Here is a 24515-nt window from a genome sequence, read left to right as displayed (position 1 = left end):
TATGACAACAATAAACAACTAACAACTAGCTTATAATGTACGGTGATTAAAAGTACTCACCCTCAGCAACAGCCAAGCATGTGTCCAATCGACCACAGATGGGTGTTTTGTACCTATTCTGCAGGGCTGTGCAAAATTTAGAAATAAATTGAGAATGGCTCTTGAATTTCAATTCAGTTCTGTAATTCAAGTTAGATTGTGCACTGAGGTAGCAAACAGGATGTAGAATTACAGTTATAAACGCAACACTTTTGGTTTTGCTCCCATTTTGTATGAGATTAACTCAACAATCTAAAACTTTTTCCACATACACAATATCACCATTTCCCTCAAATACTGTGCACAAACCAGTCTAAATCTGTGATATTGAGCACTTCTCCTTTGCTGAGATAATCCATCCCACCTCACAGGTGTGCCATATCAAGATGCTGATTAGACACCATGATTAGTGCACAGGTGTGCCTTAGACTGCCCACAATAAAAGGCCACTCTGAAAGGTGCAGTTTTGTTTTACTGGGGGGGATACCAGTCAGTATCTGGTGTGACCACCATTTGCCTCATGCAGTGCAACACATCTCCTTCGCATCATCCGTGAAGAGAACACCTCTCCAACGTGCCAAACGGCAGCAAATGTGAGCATTTGCCCACTCAAATCGGTTACAACGATGAACTGGAGTCAGGTCGAGACCCCGATGAGGACGACGAGCATGCAGATGAGCTTCCCTGAGACAGTTTCTGACAGTTTGTGCAGAAATTCTTTGGTTATGCAAACCGATTGTTCCAGTAGCTGTCCGAGTGGATGGTCTCAGATGATCTTGGAGGTGAACATGCTGGATGTGGAGGTCCTGGGCTGGTGTAGTTACACGTGGTCTGCGGTTGTGAGGCTGGTTGGATGTACTGCCAAATTCTCTGAAACGCCTTTGGAGACGGCTTATGGTAGAGAAATGAACATTCAATACACGAGCAACAGTTCTGGTTGACATTCCTGCTGTCAGCATGCCAATTGCACGCTCCCTCAAATCTTGCGACATCTGTGGCATTGTGCTGTGTGATAAAACTGCACCTTTCAGAGTGGCCTTTTATTGTGGGCAGTCTAAGGCACACCTGTGCACTAATCATGGTGTCTAATCAGCATCTTGATATGGCACACCTGTGAGGTGGGATGGATTATCTCAACAAAGGAGAAGTGCTCACTATCACAGATTCAGACTGGTTTGTGAACAATATTTGAGAGAAATGGTAATATTGTATATGTGGAAAAAGTTTTAGATCTTTGAGTTCATTTCATACAAAATGGGAGCAAAACCAAAAGTGTTGCGTTTATATTTTTGTTGAGTATATATAGATTCAGAGTTGGGCAGCACGGTGGCTTAGTGGTTAGCACTGTTGCTTCACAGAAAGAAGGCCATGGGATCGATCCTACCTGGGGCCTTTCTGGGTGGAGTTTGCAGTGGGGGACAAGAGCCAAGTTTGACAGAGACTGTGATTGGAGTCTCTACAAGTAGAGTCTTGAATCTGAGAATCTACTGGCAGAAAAAAAACAGTAGTTGTCCGGGGATAGCGTGTAGCATTGTCACTACCAACATTGGCATCAATATTACCGATATTTGGATTGATCCGCCCACCACTTGCAGCCATATATCTCTGTTTCGTCGAGAGCAGTTGAAAAAAGATACTGATTCACAGAAAAACAACAACAACATGCTAATTATGCAAATGTGTTTTTGAGGGCTTGTTTATGTCCATTCATGGAAAAAGATGGGAGTAAAAAGCAGACGTGTGGGTGCACATAATGTATGTGCACTTCCATGGCCTTTGACACTGGTGAAGAACCACGTGCACACACACAGAGTTATAATAACAAAATGAATGTATGTGCATGTTTTTGTCTTTGTGTGTGCACACGGTTTAGTCATGATTTCATACAGGATTTATAAATGAAGTCCCAGCAACCTATTCCAGCAGCTTGTTGATTATGTGTATAATATAACCCTTTAAAACACACTGGTTTCTTAAAAACAAAAAAAAAACAAAAAAAAAAACAAGATATGCACTGTGTTATTTAGTAGTTAAAGTGCAGACTTTGGCATGTCATAAATTATTACATGCATTATTCAGAGAGAAATTTCGTTTTTCATTTTTCTTTGTTTGTAACTTCTTCTGTCAAACTTGGCTCTGGTGCACTGCAGGCCTCCTTTGTTTAACGTCATGTATACACTTCATAGTACCTGAAGGCATCAAATGTGTTAACCACATGGTACATCCTAGGAACATCACCACCTCATCTTATGTGGACTTTTCTTCTTTTTTTTCCATGTGCTTCACTTATCAATATCAAAAGCATGTCAGTCCATAAAGGCTGAGATCAATCACAGAACCAAAAACCTTTTTCTAATTTGGTATTCTGTGTTGCAGAGACTGTCAGGGCGAAGCATAAATCCTGGCCTGCAGATGTTCGGCCAGTCAATCTCCGGCAATGTGGACATGGATGGCAATGGATACGCAGGTAAGGTCACTCTGGACAGAATGAAATAAAAGATGAGAGCGCTAAAGAATTTGTTGCTATGCGCTTTAGCGAAGCAGCACGAGCAGGGTATTGTTTCCACTGCCGTGTGTGTGTTTGTGCGTATCTGTGCACATGATATTGCTGCGGTATTGTATCACTTCCTGTTCCGGAGCACAGCGGTGTTTTTCTGTATCTGTTAGCTGTTTAATCTGCGCAGTTAGATTGATCTAGTTACCTAGATAACAATTTGTTTCACAGTGTAATCTTCACGTGCTTTAACTAAAGCACTCCCTCTGCTGAATCACCTCTAAATTATTTACACATTATTCACTTTGTGTGTTTTTAGGAATCCACTAGCTTAGCGCAGCTACTAGCTCTTAGCTGGTTTAGCATGGCGGCTTCTCCTGTCTCTCCCACACTTTTCTGCTCTGGGTGTGAAATGTTTAGTTATTCCTCGGCCTCCTTTAGCAGTAATGGTACTTGTAATAAGTGTAGCTTATTCGTAGCTTTGGAGGCCAGGCTGTGCAAATTGGAGACTCGGCTCCGCACCGTGGAAAATTCTACAGCTAGCCAGGCCCCTGTAGTCGGTGCGGACCAAGGTAGCTTAGCCACCGTTAGTTTCCCTCTGGCAGATCCCGAGCAGCCGGGAAAGCAGGCCGACTGGGTGACTGTGAGGAGGAAGCGTAGTCCTAAACAGAAGCCCTGTGTACACCGCCAACCCGTTCACATCTCTAACCATTTTTCCCCACTCGGCGACACACCCGCCGAGGATCAAACTCTGGTTATTGGCGACTCTGTTTTGAGAAACGTGAAGTTAGCGAGAGCAGGCGACATTGAAGGAAATTTGAAACTGCTGGCTAAGGCTAAGCGTAAATTTGGTAAGATTGTAATTCACGTCGGCAGTAATGACACCCGGTTACGCCAATTGGAGGTCACTAAAATTAACATTGAATCGGTGTGTAACTTTGCAAAAACAATGTCGGACTCTGTAGTTTTCTCTGGGCCCCTCCCCAATCGGACCGGGAGTGACATGTTTAGCCGCATGTTCTCCTTGAATTGCTGGCTGTCTGAGTGGCGTCCAAAAAATGAGGTGGGCTTCATAGATAATTGGCAAAGCTTCTGGGGAAAACCTGGTCTTGTTAGGAGAGACGGCATCCATCCCACTTTGGATGGAGCAGCTCTCATTTCTAGAAATCTGGCCAATTTTCTTAAATCCTCCAAACCGTGACTATCCAGGGTTGGGACCAGGAAGCAGAGTTGTAGTCTTACACACCTCTCTGCAGCTTCTCTCCCCCTACCATCCCCTCATTACCCCATCCCCGTAGAGACGGTGCCTGCTCCCAGACCACCAATAACCAGTAAAAATCTATTTAAGCATAAAAATTCAAAAAGAAAAAATAATATAGCACCTTCAACTGCACCACAGACTAAAACAGTTAAATGTGGTCTATTAAACATTAGGTCTCTCTCTTCTAAGTCCCTGTTAGTAAATGATATAATAATTGATCAACATATTGATTTATTCTGCCTTACAGAAACCTGGTTACAGCAGGATGAATATGTTAGTTTAAATGAGTCAACACCCCCGAGTCACACTAACTGCCAGAATGCTCGTAGCACGGGCCGAGGCGGAGGATTAGCAGCAATCTTCCATTCCAGCTTATTAATTAATCAAAAACCCAGACAGAGCTTTAATTCATTTGAAAGCTTGTCTCTTAGTCTTGTCCATCCAAATTGGAAGTCCCAAAAAACAGTTTTATTTGTTATTATCTATCGTCCACCTGGTTGTTACTGTGAGTTTCTCTGTGAATTTTCAGACCTTTTGTCTGACTTAGTGCTTAGCTCAGATAAGATAATTATAGTGGGCGATTTTAACATCCACACAGATGCTGAGAATGACAGCCTCAACACTGCATTTAATCTATTATTAGACTCAATTGTCTTTGCTCAAAATGTAAATGAGTCCACCCACCACTTTAATCATATCTTAGATCTTGTTCTGACTTATGGTATGGAAATTGAAGACTTAATAGTATTCCCTGAAAACTCCCTTCTGTCTGATCATTTCTTAATAACATTTACATTTACTCTGATGGACTACCCAGCAGTGGGGAATACGTTTCATTACACTAGAAGTCTTTCAGAAAGCGCTGGAACTAGGTTTAAGGGTATGATTCCTTCTTTATGTTCTCTAATGCCATATACCAACACAGGGCAGAGTAGCTACCTAAACTCTGTAAGTGAGATAGAGTATCTCGTCAATAGTTTTACATCCTCATTGAAGACAACTTTGGATGCTGTAGCTCCTCTGAAAAAGAGAGCTTTAAATCAGAAGTGCCTGACTCCGTGGTATAACTCAAACTCGTAGCTTAAAGCAGATAACCCGTAAGTTGGAGAGGAAATGGCGTTTCGCTAATTTAGAAGATCTTCACTTAGCCTGGAAAAAGAGTCTGTTGCTCTATAAAAAAAGCCCTCCGTAAAGCTAGGACATCTTACTACTCATCACTAATTGAAGAAAATAGGAACAACCCCAGGTTTCTTTTCAGCACTGTAGCCAGGCTGACAAAGAGTCAGAGCTCTATTGAGCCGAGTATTCCTTTAACTAGTAATGACTTCATGACTTTCTTTGCTAATAAAATTTTAACTATTAGAAAAAAAATTACTCATAACCATCCCAAAGACGTATCGTTATCTTTGGCTGCTTTCAGTGATGCCGGTATTTGGTTAGACTCTTTCTCTCAGATTGTTCCGTCTGAGTTATTTTCATTAGTTACTTCATCCAAACCATCAACATGTTTATTAGACCCCATTCCTACCAGGCTGCTCAAGGAAGCCCTACCATTATTTAATGCTTCGATCTTAAATATGATCAATCTATCTTTATTAGTTGGCTATGTACCACAGGCTTTTAAGGCGGCAGTAATTAAACCATTACTTAAAAAGCCATCACTTGACCCAGCTATCTTAGCTAATTATAGACCAATCTCCAACCTTCCTTTTCTCTCAAAAATTCTTGAAAGGGTAGTTGTAAAACAGCTAACTGATCATCTGCAGAGGAATGGTCTATTTGAAGAGTTTCAGTCAGGTTTTAGAATTCATCATAGTACAGAAACAGCATTAGTGAAGGTTACAAATGATCTTCTTATGGCCTCAGACAGTGGACTCATCTCTGTGCTTGTTCTGTTAGACCTCAGTGCTGCTTTTGATACTGTTGACCATAAAATTTTATTACAGAGATTAGAGCATGCCATAGGTATTAAAGGCACTGCGCTGCGGTGGTTTGAATCATATTTATCTAATAGATTACAATTTGATCATGTAAATGGGGAATCTTCTTCACAGACTAAGGTTAATTATGGAGTTCCACAAGGTTCTGTGCTAGGACCAATTTTATTCACTTTATACATGCTTCCCTTAGGCAGTATTATTAGACGGCATTGCTTAAATTTTCATTGTTACGCAGATGATACCCAGCTTTATCTATCCATGAAGCCAGAGGACACACACCAAATAGCTAAACTGCAGGATTGTCTTACAGGCATAAAGACATGGATGACCTCTAATTTCCTGCTTTTAAACTCAGATAAAACTGAAGTTATTGTACTTGCCCCCACAAATCTTAGAAACATGGTGTCTAACCAGATCCTTACTCTGGATGGCATTACCCTGACCTGTAGTAATACTGTGAGAAATCTTGGAGTCATTTTTGATCAGGATATGTCATTCAAAGCGCATATTAAACAAATATGTAGGACTGCTTTTTTGCATTTACGCAATATCTCTAAAATTAGAAAGGTCTTGTCTCAGAGTGATGCTGAAAAACTAATTCATGCATTTATTTCCTCTAGGCTGGACTATTGTAATTCATTATTATCAGGTTGTCCTAAAAGTTCCCTGAAAAGCCTTCAGTTAATTCAGAATGCTGCAGCTAGAGTACTAACGGGGACTAGAAGGAGAGAGCATATCTCACCCATATTGGCATCTCTTCATTGGCTTCCTGTTAATTCTAGAATAGAATTTAAAATTCTTCTTCTTACTTATAAGGTTTTGAATAATCAGGTCCCATCTTATCTTAGGGACCTCATAGTACCATATCACCCCAATAGAGCGCTTCGCTCTCAGACTGCAGGCTTACTTGTAGTTCCTAGGGTTTGTAAGAGTAGAATGGGAGGCAGAGCCTTCAGCTTTCAGGCTCCTCTCCTCTGGAACCAGCTCCCGATTCAGATCAGGGAGACAGACACCCTCTCTACTTTTAAGATTAGGCTTAAAACTTTCCTTTTTGCTAAAGCTTATAGTTAGGGCTGGATCAGGTGACCCTAAACCATCCCTTAGTTATGCTGCTATAGACTTAGACTGCTGGGGGTTCCCATGATGCACTGAGTGTTTCTTTCTCTTTTTGCTCTGTATGCACCACTCTGCATTTAATCATTAGTGATCGATCTCTGTTCCCCTCCACAGCATGTCTTTTTCCTGGTTCTCTCCCTCAGCCCCAACCAGTCCCAGCAGAAGACTGCCCCTCCCTGAGCCTGGTTCTGCTGGAGGTTTCTTCCTGTTAAAAAGGAGTTTTTCCTTCCCACTGTCGCCAAGTGCTTGCTCACAGGGGGTCATTTTGACCGTTGGGGTTTTTACGTAATTATTGTATGGCCTTGCCTTACAATATAAAGCGCCTTGGGGCAACTGTTTGTTGTGATTTGGCGCTATATAATGATTGATGATAACTCAAAACTGACAGGATGGATTTCCTTCAAACTTTGTAGGAATATTACTTGGATAGATATCTTGAGGTTATTACATTTTGGACTAGTTTGGTCAAAGATTATGGAAAACATGATCTAAAAAATCCCACTTTTTTCTGTGTGTGTGCATGTAGCGTGCATAGAGTGCGCACCAGCCCTCTGATGCCTTTCATTTGCACTGTTGTTCTTCAGCAGCAGCTGTGCTAAAGGCTCGTGACACAGTCATCTTGTTTACTACATTCCACAGCTGACATTCAGACTCAGCGTGCATAATAATTTAGGACCTCTGTGTATTGTTTTGCATTATCAGGTGTGAAGAGTGACACACGAGATACATTTTAGGTTTTTTTTTGCAGATATCACTGTTGGAGCATTCATGGCAGACAGCGTTGTGCTGCTGAGGTGAGTGAGTGTGCACGGGTTATTCTGCGTAAGGTTGCCACGTTTGTGTAATTGTACTCCGGAGTCGATCTAACATCCACTCTCTCTCTCCCACATGGCGTTCCCGTGTTGGCTGATGTGGTCAAAGGTCCCGGCCTGTCATTTCTGTGGATGTCTCCATCTTCCTGCCCGTCTCCATCAACATCTCGGTGCCGCAGTGCCACGAGGGCCACAACCTCAACTGCTTCAACATCACCGTCTGCGTGCGCTTCCGCGGGAGACAGCTGCCGGGACAGATAGGTGAGGACAATTCCTGACACGTCAACCGCACAAAGGCTCTCCATCCTCTTTACGTCAGCCTCTAATAGTAACCAGACGGAACTGCAACATGCTAACTTGTTTCTGGCGCAGGCTGCGCTTTTCTCACTCAGTTAAAGTCCAAAAAAGCACTAAAAAAGTAACAAAACTCACACAAGCTTTTGAAAAGATACAAGTTTGTGGATTCTAAACAGACGTCTTATTACATTTGTACAGTTTTTGGAGTCTGGATGTGTCAGCAGGAAGGAAAGCCGAATTTTAAAAGCTGGAAATCGCAGCGGTTAAACTCCTATTTTGTTCGTTTGGGTTGTGACTGGGAAATTCTTGTTCCGTGACTTTTCATGTTTGATCACTTTTGAGTGGTTTTCATTGTTTTTTTGGCACTCGAACCATTGTTTGCCTTTGACTCTCACTGGCCAATGGTAGCGAGCGTTGGCATTTGGGGCGAGGTGCCCGTAGAGTGGCGAGGTCCAGCCCTTTTTTTCCCCGTTTTTGGGTGTGGATACTCTCAGCACCCCAGGGGAGCACGAGTACTGCTTTTATGTAATCAGCACATCCTGGCCAGCAGGAATAAAGCCTCTCTGTTTGGCCGTCTGGCGAACGCTGTGGAAAGTGCAGCAGCACCACATGTCTGGTGACTCCCATAATGAAACCCTGCTTTCGCCTCCTCTGCAGTGAGCTCATGGCGTTCCCGCTGTCGGACGTAGCAAACAGTAAGCTTGAGTTTGACTGGGGCGCGTTTGTCACCCCTCCCACTGTTTTTAGCAGTGTGACACCCTCTTGAAGCAATTACTCCACACTGAGGCTGATTCATTCGGCCGAATGGATCTGAGACGCTCAAAGGACCAAATATGGTTTTTCTGGGAAATTCTGCTAATGTTTGACTTTATGCTTGTGATTTTTGAAATGCAAATAAACTTGAAGTGTCTCTGTAGCTCCAAATCAACAAAGCCAGAGGAGCATTATTATTTCATGTACTTTATTATAGTTTTGCTTCACTTGATGGAAAATTCTGTTCTTTTGTTTGGTAATCCTTTTTTTCCGGCCATGTGAAGCTGTTATATGCTTCAAATGTAATTTTGTGTGTGTTTTAGTTCGAATTTTTTTTTTTTTTTTTTTTACTTCTCAGCTTTCATATGGATGGTTTGTTTGCTGTTTTATCTGAAAAGGATTAAAAAGTGGTTGAAATTTGATTACTGACCTTTGCTTCAGGCCCAGTTAGGTTTCAATCCAGAACCTTCTTGCTGTGAAACCATAGAAACCAGTCCACTTATATTCTTCCTTTGTTTCACATTTACGAGGTCTGTCCATAAAGTAACGGTCCTTTTTATTTTTTTCAAAAACTATATGGCTTTCATTCATATGTTTTTACGTCAGACATGCTTGAACCCTCGTGCGCATGCGTGAGTTTTTCCACGCCTGTCGGTGACGTCATTCGCCTGTGAGCACGCCTTGGGAAGGAGTTGTCCCGCCCCCTCGTCGGATTTTCATTGTCTGGAAATGGCGGAATGAAAAGGACTTTTATTTCCATCAGAATTTTTTCAGAAGCTGTTAGAGACTGGCACCTGGAAACCGTTCGAAAAATTTATCTGGCTTTCGGTGAAAATTTTACGGGCTTCACAGAGAATAAGGTCTGTTACTACAACTTTAAGGACCCCTTTAAGGACGCTCGGCGCACTGCGCTCCGAGCTGCGACGACGAGGCACAAACCACCGGATCATTTTGAAGCTGATGGCTCTGTGGATACGAGACCGTCGTGTGCTCTTTCTCTGGTTATCACAAGAGCTGGACATCAGCCATTTTCCGGCAGATTTCGCTTTTAACAAGAGATTTTGTCATGGAAAGCCGCACGGAGGCTTCGCGCGTAACGACCGATTCGCTTTGGAAGCGAGACAAAGGAACACCTCCGTTTCGGCGTGTTAGAGGACAAGTTGGGACATGTCCAGCTCTCCACAATTTCTCTTATACTCACTCGACTGGTAAGCACTGAAAGCCGAGATAGTCATGTCCAAACTTGTCCTCTGACACGCCGAAACGGAGGTGTTCCTTTGTCTCGCTTCCAAAGCGAATCGGTCGTGACGCGCGAAGCCTCCGCGTGGCTTTCCATGACAAAATCTCTTGTTAAAAGCGAAATCTGCCGGAAAATGGCTGATGTCCAGCTCTTGTGATAACCAGAGAAAGAGCACACGACGGTCTTGTATCCACAGAGCCATCCGTTTAGAAATGATCCGGTGGTTTGTGCCTTGTCGTTGCAGCTCGGAGCGCGGCGCGCCGAGCGTCCTTAAAGGGGTCCTTAAACATGTAGTAATAGTCCTTATTCTCTGTGAAGCCCATAAAATTTTCACCGAAAGCCAGATAAATTTTTCGAATGGTTTCCAGGTGCCAGTCTCTAACAGCTTCTGAAGAAATTCTGATGGAAAAAAGTCCTTTTCATTCCGCCATTTCCAGACAATGAAAATCTGACGAGGGGGCGGGACCACTCCTTCCCAAGGCGTGCTCACAGGTGAATGACGTCACCGACAGGCGTGGAAAAACTCGCGCATGCGCACGAGGGTTCAAGCATGTCTGACGTAAAAAGATATGAATGAAATCCATATACGAGGTCTGTGATATAAAAAGCAGTCCTTTTTATTTTTTTTCAAAAAATAAATGGATTTGATTCATATGTTTTTACGTCAGACAAGCTTGAACCCTCGTGCGCATGCGTGAGTTTTGTCATGCCTGTCGGTGACGTCATTCGCCTGTGGGCAGGCTTTGAGTGAGGTGTGGACTCCCCCTCCCGTCGGAATCTCTTTGTCTGAGATGCTGCAGGGAGACAGCGAACGTTGCTTTATCAAATTTTTTCAGGACCGGTGAGGGATATCCGTGTGGACACTATTCGAGAAATTCAGCTGGTTTTCGGTGTAAAGTTTAACGGCTGATGAGAGATTGTGGAGTTTCTTTCGCTTTAAGCACAGCCCACAAAGCGGATCAGCGCAGCGCGGTCGGAGGTGGCGTCCGTCTGGCTGTTTCGAGCTGAAAACATCCTAATTTAAAGCTCTGTTCACCCAGGACATCGTCAGAGAACAGAGAAGTTTCAGAAGAAGCCGGCATCAGGAGTTTACCCGGACATTCTACTGTTAAAGGAGATTTTGTAATGAAAGAACGTGCGGACGAATTTGCCGAGTCGGTTCCGTGACGATGTGGCAAATCCGTCTGCGCCGCGACATGAAAAACACCTCCGTGTTGAAAACCATTTGTAAAATTCAGGCGGCTTTTGATGGCTTTCAACAAGTGAGTAACTGAGAAATTGTTTAACAGCTTGGGCATGTTCCAACTTGTCCGTTAAGGTTTCCAATGGAGGTGTTATTCCTGTCACGACCCCCCGCGGTCAGGTCCAGCCCGACATGCGACTCTGCCCGCACGTTCTTTCATTACAAAATCTCCTTTAACAGTGGAATGTCTGGATAAACTCCTGATCCCGAATTCTTCTGAAAGTTCTCTGTTATCTCACGACGTCTTGGGTCCACAGAGCCTGAAATTAGGAAGTTTTCAGCTTGAAACAGCGAGATGATGCTGCCTCGGCGCGCAGATCGCGCCGTGGGCCATCCTTACGGCGACAGTAAAACTCCAAAATCTCTCATCAGCCGTTAAAATTTTCACCGAAAACCAGCTGAATTTATCGAATGGTGTCCACTCAGTTGTGCCTTACAGGTTTTGAAAAAAAGTTTATCAAACAAAGCAGCAGTCTCTGAGCCATTCCTAAACAATGAAAAAATCGACGAGAAGGTGGGCCACTCCTCACTCAAAGACTGCCCACAGGCGAATGACGTAACCGACAGGCGTGAAAAAACTCTCGCATGCCCACGAGGGTTCAAGCATGTCTGATGTAATCACACGTGATTCAAATCCATATAGTTTTTGAAAAAAATAATAAGGTCCGTTACTTTTCTCACAGACCTCGTAGTTTTTGAAAAAAATAAAAAGGACCGTTACTTTATGGACAAACCTCGTATCTTTCACATCGGTATCTAATTTGCAGCAGTGCCTCCTACTGGCTAAAATTATATATACGATCAGAATACCTGAACCTTAATCTTTAGTGGCGGGAGGAGTTCACTCATGTCTCTGTCTAAATGTATTTGTATGAATGTTAGCAACATATCTTAAAGCTGCAGTGTGTTGGATTTAGCGCCATCTAGTGGCGAGGTTGCAGATTGCATTATGCAGTCACTGGCCGCATTTTTGCTTCTTTGGTTATGGGAATTCGTGATCCCTTGCCTTCTCTTGTGATACATGATGATGTACCAGGGGGCGAGTGAGAAGTTTTGAGCCTTTTCCATCTTTTGCTTTCTGAGAAACCAGCGTTTCTCAAAATTGCAAAACTTCACGCATTCTCGAAACCCTCCTTCTGATGGCGTGAGGGTCCATTGTTTTAAAAGGGTCACAGTATGCATTCATCTACCATCAACCGAATATAGGTCATTGTGTGTCCTTACAAAATGCATATTAAAGTTTGTATCAAAAACACCCCATTGTCCATAGTTGTATCTGGGGAACATTGTTACTACCACTAAGGGGTTCTGTAAAGTTGGACATTTTAACATAAGGGTCTACGGGAATTGACTCGCTTTTGCAACCTGTCTCAAGTAGCCTTTCAAAGAATTGCAGGTTTTGGCACTTCCAGGTTGCTGCTTGGACTGAGAGTGTGTCTGGGATCTATCACACCTCCTGCTCACTATGCGCTGGAATTGGTCCTGACCTCCTGAGACCTTAAACAGGATACCTGCATATCAATGATAGATTCTTTAAGGAGGAAACGTCTTGGTGTAAGCATCTGCCCTTGAGTGTTTCAGTACAATAGATGGCGTAGTTATTTCCCCCATCTTTTGATAGCCATTATCAACAAACCAATTCCTGCATATTTCAACTTGTTCATGAGATAATCTTTGTGAAAACAACTGTTGTACTGAAGTGTATCTGTGTGTGCTCAGAGTTGCTGTATAACCTGACAGCTGATGTTGATAAGAGACAGAAGAGCCAGCCGTCCCGCATCTATTTCGCTCAGAGCGGCGCTCAGATCAGCCTCCTGAGCCAACAGTTAAACCTGGATATCAACAGGGAGGAGTGCCAGCGCTACACTGCTTACGTTAAGGTAGGTTTTAATCCTCAGCTGTGTCCCCCATGCACTGCCTACGTCCTCAACTGTTCTTCTGCAGCATTCCCATGACCTCGAGCGCTCTCACTCTGATGTGTCAATCTGTGATACGAGTTATTTACTCATGCAGTTGCTTATTCCTGTTTATTTATGAGATTTTCTGAGTGGAGTGTCAAAGTGTGAGGCCATGCTGTTCCACTGAGAGGCCAAGTAGCCACTGGATATTTTGAGGGGAGATATGTTTGACCCGACATAAAGCAGTGGACAGCATAGTGCAAGCATCATTACTAGTTTCCAATGATGGTCGTTTACCTAGCGTCCACATTCTTTTAAACTGTATGTATAGTTGTGCTCATGTATGTGCCCACATTGGTTTTGCATTGAGTGGTGCTGAGGTGCAGTGCTGGTGGATTGTTATCCTGCTGCAACAGAAAGCCATAGACCACTAAAACCCTGCTCCAAAGACAAGCTCATGGCGTGTTTCTATTCAGCGTAACCACAACAAAACTGGACTGAAAAATAATTAAATAAAAATAAATGCTAATGGGGGAAAAAATTACCTTACTGCTTCACTGCTTCACCTCAGGGAGCTTTGGTGGCCACTTTGGTGCATTTCTATTCAAAGTAACCACAACAAAACTGGATTGAAAAATAATGAAATAAAAATAAATGCTAATGGGGGAAAAAAAAAATTACTTTACTGCTTCACTGCTTCACCTCAGGGAGCTTTGGTGGCCACTTTGGTGCATTTCTATTCAGGGTAACCACAACAAAACTGGATTGAAAAATAGTGAAATAAAAATAAATGCTAATGGGGGAAAAAATTTACTTTACTGCTTCACTGCTTCACCTCAGGGAGCTTTGGTGGCCACTTTGGTGCATTTCTATTCAAAGTAACCACAACAAAACTGGATTGAAAAATAATGAAATAAAAATAAATGCTAATGGGGGAAAAAAAATTTACTTTACTGCTTCACTGCTTCACCTCAGGGAGCTTTGGTGGCCACTTTGGTGCATTTCTATTCAGGGTAACCACAACAAAACTGGATTGAAAAATAGTGAAATAAAAATAAATGCTAATGGGGGAAAAAATTACCTTACTGCTTCACTGCTTCACCTCAGGGAGCTTTGGTGGCCACTTTGGTGCATTTCTATTCAAAGTAACCACAACAAAACTGGATTGAAAAATAATGAAATAAAAATAAATGCTAATGGGGGAAAAAAAAAATTACTTTACTGCTTCACTGCTTCACCTCAGGGAGCTTTGGTGGCCACTTTGGTGCATTTCTATTCAGGGTAACCACAACAAAACTGGATTGAAAAATAGTGAAATAAAAATAAATGCTAATGGGGGAAAAAATTTACTTTACTGCTTCACTGCTTCACCTCAGGGAGCTTTGGTGGCCACTTTGGTGCATTTCTATTCAAAGTAACCACAACAAAACTGGATTGAAAAATAATGAAATAAAAATAAATGCTAATGGGGGAAAAAAAATTTACTTTACTGCTTCACTGCTTCACCTCGGGGAGCTCTGGTGGCCACTTTGGTGCATTTCTATTCAGCGTAACCACAACAAAACTGGATTGAAAAATAGTGAAATAAAAATAAATGCTAATGGGGGAAAAAATTTACTTTACTGCTTCACTGCTTCACCTCAGGGAGCTTTGGTGGCCACTTTGGTGCGTTTCTATTCAGCGTAACCACATCAAAACTGGATTGAAAAATAGTGAAATAAAAATAAATGCTAATGGGGGAAAAAAATTTGCCTTAGTGCGTCATTGCTTCACCTCAGGGAGCTTTGGTGGCCACTCTCTGCTTACGCGCTGGGGTACATTGTGTGCAGATGTGCCATCTGAATAGGAAAGCACCAGATTCCACTGTACACCCAAAAACAAACTGACTATTTAAGTGACTAATTACAACTCCTTTGTGTCCCACGCTCTGCTCTGCATTGAGATACGCATCATGTACATAGCAGAGTGGAGGTGGACACACCCCTTCAATTGCACATGTGCCATGGATTGTCAAAATAGGGCCCTTAGTGGTCATCGTTGTGGACAAAGGCTCTACAGTCATGCCAGGGAAACTATTTGTGTCACTCTACTGGATGAGGTTAAAGGTAACATCAGGCGCTTGACGGTTTGTGAAGCTGTGCTGCACTTGGAGTGTGTGTCAGTGGCCTCGTGTGTGTGCGTGTGTTTGGAAAAAAAGACAGGAAACAGGAAACAGACTGTTCTTTGTCATCACATAGTCTCTCTGTTGTGTGCCCGTCAGTGATTTAGTGGTGAAGCCATAGAGAGGGTCGGCATCCTGAGGGCACCGTCCCTGTTTCACCTTCTCTGTAAGGAGGCCCACTTTAGGTCCGTAAAACTGCTGTGGTGCACTCGGGGCGCTTTCTCCGTGGGAGGCTGAGCAGCAGACCATCTGTCGTTACCACGCCTGCCTCTCTTCCTTCCACCGTTTAGACTATAATGAGGAAATATCACAGAGCAGCTGCAGCAATAAGATCCTGCATCCATCACAGTTTAGACATCAAGCGTCAGTCAGTGACGTGTGGGTTGTGTGCGATTTCTGTAAATGTGGGGACAGATTTTGCAACAGCTCAATCCATGAGTAACACCATTTCAGATGTCATTTTGAACTCACATTACAAGAAAAAAGAATAGAATTCATGCAAGTCAGTGCTCACCTTGAAGTAAACGTGACGTTTCAAGTCTTTTTTGGGTCTGTGGGTGGGCAACTATATTCTCGCTCAGTCTGGACTATAGCCATGAAATAAACCTACTTCACTTTAATAATACTTTAAAAGCTTTCCATCCCATCAGGATGTGTGTTACTTTAGAGACACATTGTGTTAATGCTGATTCAGTTGCTGATGCTGATGGGTGAAACTCTGCTTGCACAGTGTTGGTGCCAAGTAAAGCTTGTAGTTTGCTAATATATCACATTTTTCAGCCACAATCACAGTTTCATCATGCACATAACATTACATTTTGTTTTTGGTCATAACTATGTATTTCGTTTGAATGTGGTGTGAAATAAAGTATCAAGGCAACTGAACTGAAAAACATTAATTTGAGTAACAGTAAAGTGCGCAAGTATTTTGATAATTAAGTATTTTTTCAAGCACAAATGGCATGTATATCTTGTAACAGCTGCTCAAAAATGAGGTTTTGCTTTTTTGTCCATCTTTAATTGAATATATAGAATATATTTTGTCTTTGGATCGTTGGTTTGAATTTTATAATGGCATTTTTTTAATTTCTTAATAGGTGGCTCTAATGGGTGGCTCAATGGACTGTGCCCCCACCAAAAATGAATAAACATTAACCAACCTCTGTATCTCACATTTTCTCCTCCAGTGTCCCTCATTTCCACAGCACACGTTATATTATCTGTGAACTAACAGGGGTCGCATTTCACACATGCATTATTTATTTATTTATTTATTTTTTTACAGAGCTTGTTATTCAGCTTACATCGGTATGATGTTGGGTTTAACAGTTGCCGAGCATTCTGATAGAGGAATCAAAACCCTGTGAAAATTAATGACTACAGTCCATTCAGGGAGAGTGAGGGAGAATAGCACCACCTTCAGATGGGAAGACTCCATCCTGAGTCTGTCACTTGGTAGCTGTGCAATTTGTTATTATTGTCTGTAAGTTTTCTTTAAAAAAAAATCCACATTTATAATATGATTGTGTCAGAAGGTTGATTTTTATTGTGGGTTATAAATACAAGTTGTATTATTCAGTCGTTTCCCAGACTGTAAAGACATCTGGGGATAGATAGATAGATCGATGGATGGATGGATGGATGGATGGATGGATGGATGGATGGATGGATGGATGGATGGATGGATGGATGGATGGATGGATGGATGGATGGACCTATAGATGGATGGATGGATGTAGATAGATAGATGGATAGATAGATGGATGGATGGACCTATAGATGGATGGATGGATGGACCTATAGATGGATAGACAGATGTAGATAGATAGATGGATAGATAGATGGATGGATGGATGGACCTATTGATAGATAGATAGATAGATAGATAGATAGATAGATAGATAGATAGATAGATAGATAGATAGATAGATAGATAGATAGATAGATAGATAGATAGATAGATAGATAGATAGATAGATAGATGATGGATGGACTTATAGATGGATAGATAGATGGATGGATGTATGGACCTATAGATGGATGGACCTATAGATAGATAGATAGGTGGATAGATAGATAGATAGGTGGATAGATAGATAGATAGGTGGATAGATGGACCTATTGATTGATGAATGGATAGATAGATGGATGGATGGATGGATGGACCTATAGATAGATAGACAGACATAGATAGATGGATAGAGAGATGGATGGATGGACCTATTGATAGATAGATAGATGGATGATGGATGGACTTATAGATGTATAAATAGATGGATGGATGGATGGACCTATAGATAGATAGATGGATAGATGGATAGATGGATAGATGGATAGATAGATAGATATATAGATGGATGGATGGATGGACCTATAGATGGATACACATAGATAGATATATAGATAGATATATAGATAGATATATAGATAGATGGGTAGATGGACCTATTGATTGATGGATGGATAGATAGATGGATGGATGGATGAACCTATAGATGGATGGATGGACCTATTGATTGATGGAAGGATAGGTAGATGAATGGACCTATAGATAGATGGATGGATAGATTGATGGATGGATCTATAGATAAATAGATAGATAGATGGGTCAATAGTTTAACAAATAGAAATAACAAATGCTGTCATATTGTCAGTCAACAGAGTAAAACGGCGTCTACTGGATAGTTAGCAGATGCTGGATAGATGATGGATTAGGAGCAGGTGTGGTTGTCAGTGAGAGAAAGAGACAGACTGCTTCTGTATAGAAATCTACTAAATCAGAGATGTAAAACTTTACTTTCTGGTTGCTTAAACAGCGGTTACGGGCACACTGCCACCCAACCCTGCTAAAAGGATTTTGTATGAACTGAACGGTAACTGAAGCAGACACTTCTTCCTTCTGTCTGTTTCTCTAAGCGTGTTCAGATTTGACTTTACATGTAGCTTAAAATGAACTTGTTTGAGCCTAGGTCTGGTTGTATATTGTACTATGTGGAGGGGGAAATAACAGATATATATCGAAAGCAGCCGAAATGTAAATATTGTAACATTTACTGTCTGCCCACCACTAAATTCCTGGAGTATACTACTGTATCACCAAGTTCCTGTAAGAAAAAAAAAAATCTAATTGACTAAACATTGACATAATAGATTGATCGATTATGACTATAATACCCTGTATAGGTCATTATTCATTCAATATTTTTGACCACCATAATCCATCTCCACCAAGCTACTGCACAGCCACACAGGACGTGTGATGTCCAGACAACAACTAACCGCAGTCTGGCTTCTCTTTACAGACTAAATAGGACACAGGAAAAGTAAAGGGGAGAAGATTAAAGCTTGTGCTGGGACTCTTTTTGTTTATCACTGAGCATTACGGGTTAGTCTTGAGCTTTGCAGAACAGCTGAGGAGTCACTGTAATCAGAGGTGATCTGGCTCCAGACGTAGAGAGGGAGAGCAGTCGTATCGTTTGTCTTCTTCGTGTGGATGCCCGTCCACTTGCTCCCCACCAGAGGTATGCTAATGGAAACCAGCTGGTTGCTCCCCTGGAGCCTCAGGAGGGATCCGGCAGCGCCTCAAGCACACACAGTGCAAACACGGGAGGGAGGCTGTAGTGACACAGCGGAGTGCCGAGCTGCTGGTGTGTCGACTGGAGCTCCACGCTGGCGCTGACAGTGGAAAACTCCCACGTCAGGTGTGATTGCACAAGTCCTGATGTATGAGGGCCGGTGGAAACTGCCCATGAACTATTCTGGGCTCTTACTCCTACACTGATCATCTATCGAACCCATTTGTTGGCTGTATGAATTAAAAACCTTAAAATGTTAACAAGAAAACATAAGTGCACATGGCTAAAGTTTGATTTCTTCGACGTAATGTAAACAGACAAGGACAGAATCAGTTTTCAGCACCTGACCGACTCAATAAATCGTGTGCTTTTGCGAACATGCATCAGAAATGATCGTAGACTGTACATATGCAATGTATCTATATGTGTGTGTGTGTGTGTGTGTGTGTGTGTGTGTGTGTGTGTGTGTGTGTGTGTGTGTGTGTGTGTGTGTGTGTACTGGACAAACTCACTTCTGTGACGTCACACATATGGTTTGTAAAGAGCAGTTTTCAAGCTCAAAGCTTGACAGTGACTGACTCCAATTTCAATTCAATTTATTTCATTTATATAGCACCAAATCACAGCAACGCTGCCTCAAGGTGCTTCACACATGTAAGGTCTAAACTTACCAACCCCTCGAGCAAGCATACAGTGGTAAAGAAAAACTCACTCTGATGATTTCAGGAAGAAACCTCAAGCAGACCAGACTCAAAGAGGCGACCCGCCACTTGGGCCATGCTAGCGACACACTTAACAATACAAAAATACAGCTCCACTGCCCATAAATAGGTAAAGAGGTGGAGCATGGGCAAGACCTGCATAACCTGGGTGGGACAAATTATGTCTTTGGGTGTTTTATTAACACAAATTATTGCAAACTGGGTGGTGTTTTTCATAACCAGTAGTTTGGGTGCGGGTATTAAAACTTGTTTATATATATATATATATATATATATATATATATATAAGTATTATTAGTAGTGTTATTATTATTGCTGATCCTTGCACACGCTGTTTGATGCACATTTTCTTCTACTCGCACCCATCTTGTGTGTTTTTTTAAAACTGACGTAACATGTGAATTTCTCCACTGTGAGATCAATCAAGTCTTATCTTATCTTAAAACCTATGACCAGCATATAGCCTCAATAACCATGGCAACAGTGAAACCATCATCACCAAGCTATCAGTACCTGCTAATTAGTGCTAACTGTGCTAACAGAATTTAAATAATGGTAAAAGGAAAATAAAAAGTAATAACTGTTATAATGAAACAAACAAACAAAAAAGGGAAATTAAATAGTATATGATCAAATTGATAAAGAAGCTGGATAACTATTGATAAAAATCTTATGGAGGAGGGAAAGGAGATAAATAAGTTCTGAAGTTCTTGTCACTCCTTTTCAAATCTGTAAACAAAGACAAAAGTGTTGGACAATTTTCGTGTCATAGTGACTTGTTTTTAAAGTAATAACTGCGTTCATTTTGATGCAGTTGTGGTAAAAACACAGTCTTCATCCTCATGTCTCATTGGTTTTACCCCACACACAACCTCTTTACCCATTTATGGGTTGGCCAGGAGTTAGGCAGAGTCAGACTTTTCTCAAAATGGCCACATTGATAACCGCCACATTTGAGCTACAAACCAGCTGTTCAGAAAACCTGTGGGTGATGTCACAGAGTGTAAACATGTTTATTTCTACAGTAACATTGGACTTCTTTGGGAAGTAACTCGCTTTTGAAGCCTGCTTGCAGTGGCCATTCAGTGAACAGCAGATTTTGTTACTTCCATGTTGGCTTCATTTTTCAGCACCGGAGGTCAGTTCTTGGAAATTATATGGGTGACGAAAAGTACAGAAGTTAATCTATCAATCCTGACATTTTTAGTGTGATGAATTTCGTCTGAAAATATGAAAGTGTTTCTTGTAGATGGTCTTAAACATATTTTCATTGGCTCAGGCGAGTGCCATACCAGACCTCCAGATGGCCTTTGTTTGGTTATTTTTAGAAAAATAAACTCCACGCAGCACTATACTTCAGTTGTATGTAGTGTTCTGCAGTGAGGAGCTGCTGAATAATGAGGACTCAGATGTCCAGAGGTGATGTGCGTGAGACAGTAATGAGTCATTTAACAAAAATAAAACATCTGCTTTGTGTAGAAATTCTTCACTCACTCTTCTGTGAAGTGTTTCCATGCGATCGGCACATTATTTGATTCTTTGAGGTGCAGGAGAAGTTGTAATAGAAATAGCTTGAAGGTTTAGAGGATTATTCATGTGCTACTCGGGTCCCGTCAGAGGGATTTCATTACACTGCCCTGAAAGACAGAAACTCAGGTAGCTGAATTTTGGTTTGTTTGTTTTTTTTCTCTTTACACACATATGCCAATGCCTTATAGTATTTCTAGAGTGCTGGCTGATAGGGATGATGAGGATCCCAGGGCAGCAGCTGGACTAACACAAGAATAGGAAAACAATAACTCATTGTCAAAATATGGCATACACTTAATACTTACACCATAGGTACTTCATGGGGATCAGATTAGCTGATTTCATTTTCATGTTATAGGGTACATATATTTGGATATTATGTGATCATCATAATTCATAATTTAAAAGGCTCTACAAAATAAATTAATTACTTCTTATGGTGTGATGATTTAGGTTTATCGATTTTATTTTGTTTTTGGTGCACTGCTGTTTGTATGTTTGTGTTTTGAAATTTTAGTTCAGTGATTAATTTATATTTTGTATTAGTTATCATGGGTATATGTATATTTTTATATACATATTTATACTTTTGCTTCTACCTACACCCTTTCGGGCACATGGGCACGTTATTGAATTGTTTTCTTTGTTGGTTTATTTTGTTATTTTTGGTCTGTGTGTGCTGAATAAATAAATAAATTCATTCATTCAATCAATTTCATTCATTCACATTCATTCAGTCATTCATTCATTCAGTAACCAATAATAGTGAACACTTGAAACCATGGTCGTTGGAGTAAGATTTAGTTTGGGGGTGCTGTGGGGGTCCCACTTATCTAACAGGAACAGATCCAAAAAAGGTACAAGATTTAAACGGTAAAAAATTATTATATTTCATTTAAATCCCCTACTCTATGACAGAGCATGGACATCGGGCATATACTTTCTGGGTGCAATGCATTCAGAAAGTATTCACAACGCTGCACTTTTTCCACATTTTGTTATGTTACAGCCTTATTCTAAAATGGATGAAATTCATTGTTTTTCCCAAATTCTACACACAATATCCCATAATGACAATGTGAATACTTTCTGGGTACACTGCATTCTGATGGTGATGAACTGATTTTAGACACACTGTTTCATTTATTGTTATAGACATAATGAGTTGTTATGAAATAATAGCTTTAACAAATGCTAGATTTTTTCAGCACTGTAGATTCCTTCATTTCTTTTCTCTTTACAGAAGATCCTATTCAAAGATTCTCATTCAAATTCATGATTTACATATAAAATTCATACAAAATAAGTACTATTATAAAGATGGTATTTCTTTCATTTTTTATTTTTTATTTATTTATTTTTTTGGTGTTTCTGGCTTAAAAACTAAAGTTACACTTTTTTTTTTTTTAATAGTTTTGTTGTTGTTGTTGTTCTCTGCTGAAACTCCATTGATCGCTATAACAACAACCAACCCCATACCTTGTAACAACTAATTCTGTGATGGGGTTCGTTGTCACATTGTGTCAGAGCGTTTTTGATAGTTAATTACTTCTTGTTACAATGAGTTGTAAAAATAAAAGTGATGCTCATTTCAAGCCACAACTTTAAGCTCCCATTTAATGTTGGAATGACTGTTGAAAGATATTTTGATGATGAGCAATTTATGCAAGAGTCAAAAGTATGATGATTAACCCTTGTGTCCCCTATTCCTTCTAATCACCAAACCACTTTGTGTACTCAAAATAAATTGCCTATCATAAGATTTTTTTTTTAAAGAAATTATATGAATAGTTTAAAATTTGAACTTGCTGTAACTACCAGTAAATTTTCTCACAGGACTAAGCATTTATCTTTTATTAAGCTTAATCTTAAAGCTTTGGCTGAAGCACCTGGACAGTGGGTAAATAGTATATTTGCACATTTACTTCTGACAGATAGGTCTATGTGTTGACACAAATGTGATGACAAATACATTAGCTTGTGTGCTGGCTGGCAAACCCTACATTTTTGCCAAAATTTTGTTATATTCATTGGACAACACTGTTTGCAGATGTTTAAAAAAAAAAACTAACAGGTGTAATGTTAACACTGCATACAATGTGTCTAAACGTACGTTAATCATGGTGTCAAACAAGATTTGGCTTCACCTCTTTTACTGCTCCCTTGGGTTTGATTTATTACTCATTCTAGTAAACATGCCGTTCAAAGTATACCTTTGTAGATGTTCTGCACTCCTTCAAAACCGTTTCTGTGTTCACCTCTTGTGGCATGTTTACATCTTCAACAATTTGTCCAACATCCAAAGTTTTATTCCAGCAATCCCATTACAGCGCCGTGCGTGTGTGCCTTGAAGCCGTGCCAGTGGACAGTTCCATTTGTGGTCATGATGAGGATTGTGTAGCTCTGCAGAGCCATTGCGGTCTCCATGGAGGAGTTAAAATGGGCAGCTGAAGGCCTGACGGCAACAGTTGTCTGTTTAATTTAGCTTTTGAAGTGCGCTGCTAGTGGCGCCCACCTCACTTTTCTCCAGCCTCTATCCCATTCAGTCTGTGTGCCTTATCTCTTGCACTACCCGGGTATTTCAAGGTAAATCATCCTGATTCTGCTCACATGATGCTGCAACGGTGTAAAAGTGAACAAACGTCTGTCGCAGCTTAGAGCAGTTTCATATTTATACAAGAACAACATGTCAGAAAGAGCAATACATCGTACGTGGTCGGTTTTCTTATTATAAGATTTTCAGATGAGGCAGGTTGATTCATTGTTTGTATGATTAGCTCTGTTGTCTTTGCCAGTTAAAATGTAGTCATCCTATGTGTATGTTAGGTTTATTAATATGTCCTTTTAAACAAATTGTTTAATCAAGAAATCAAGAAAACTATCCATCTTTAACTAGCTGCAGCTTTGCATATAGTATAGGTAGTATAGTAGTAGTATATATAGTATAGGTTTGCTTCCATGACTTCTATCCCCTCAGTTTTACAAACAAACTGTATCATTTTTTAATTGTCAAGCTTGAAGAAAGTCATGGAATTGATTCCCAACTGGGGCCATTTTGTGTGGAGTTTGCATGTTCTTCCCATGTTCACGTAGGTTCCCTCCGGGTGCACCGGCTTTCTTCCAAATCGAAAGACAAGCAGGTTAGGTAGGTTGGAATCTTTAAATTGACTGTAGGTGTGCGTGTGGGTGTGAATGTGTTTGTCTGTCCATATGTGGCCCTGTGACAGATTGGCACCCTGTCCAGGGTGTACCCCATTTCATGCCCTGTGACTGCTGGGATAGGCTCCAACTCCCTGGGACCCTGAATTGGACTAAGCAGGTATAGAAACTGACTGAATAGCTTGAGCTTTTCACAGTCTAAGACTTTGGGGCATTTTTCAGGGTATGGACAAAGGGGACATTACTTGAGGCCAGCCATTTTGGATTTTTGGGAG

The 24515-nt window shown here is 41.1% G+C and overlaps 1 protein-coding gene across 1 annotated transcript in view; it reads left to right on the top strand.

The window, feature by feature from the left end:
- Window positions 1-24515, top strand: part of itga9 (integrin, alpha 9) — a 153042-nt gene that overhangs the window by 50838 nt on the left and 77689 nt on the right. Inside the window, 4 exon segments of the mRNA XM_034184922.1 lie at window positions 2416-2506; window positions 7599-7644; window positions 7772-7923; window positions 12915-13075. Of these exon segments, the coding sequence (XP_034040813.1) occupies window positions 2416-2506; window positions 7599-7644; window positions 7772-7923; window positions 12915-13075 (450 nt within the window).

This window comes from Thalassophryne amazonica, chromosome 13 (genome assembly GCF_902500255.1).
Source record: "Thalassophryne amazonica chromosome 13, fThaAma1.1, whole genome shotgun sequence".
In the NCBI taxonomy this organism is placed as follows: domain Eukaryota; kingdom Metazoa; phylum Chordata; class Actinopteri; order Batrachoidiformes; family Batrachoididae; genus Thalassophryne; species Thalassophryne amazonica.
This window is presented reverse-complemented; position numbering and strand designations above follow the sequence as displayed.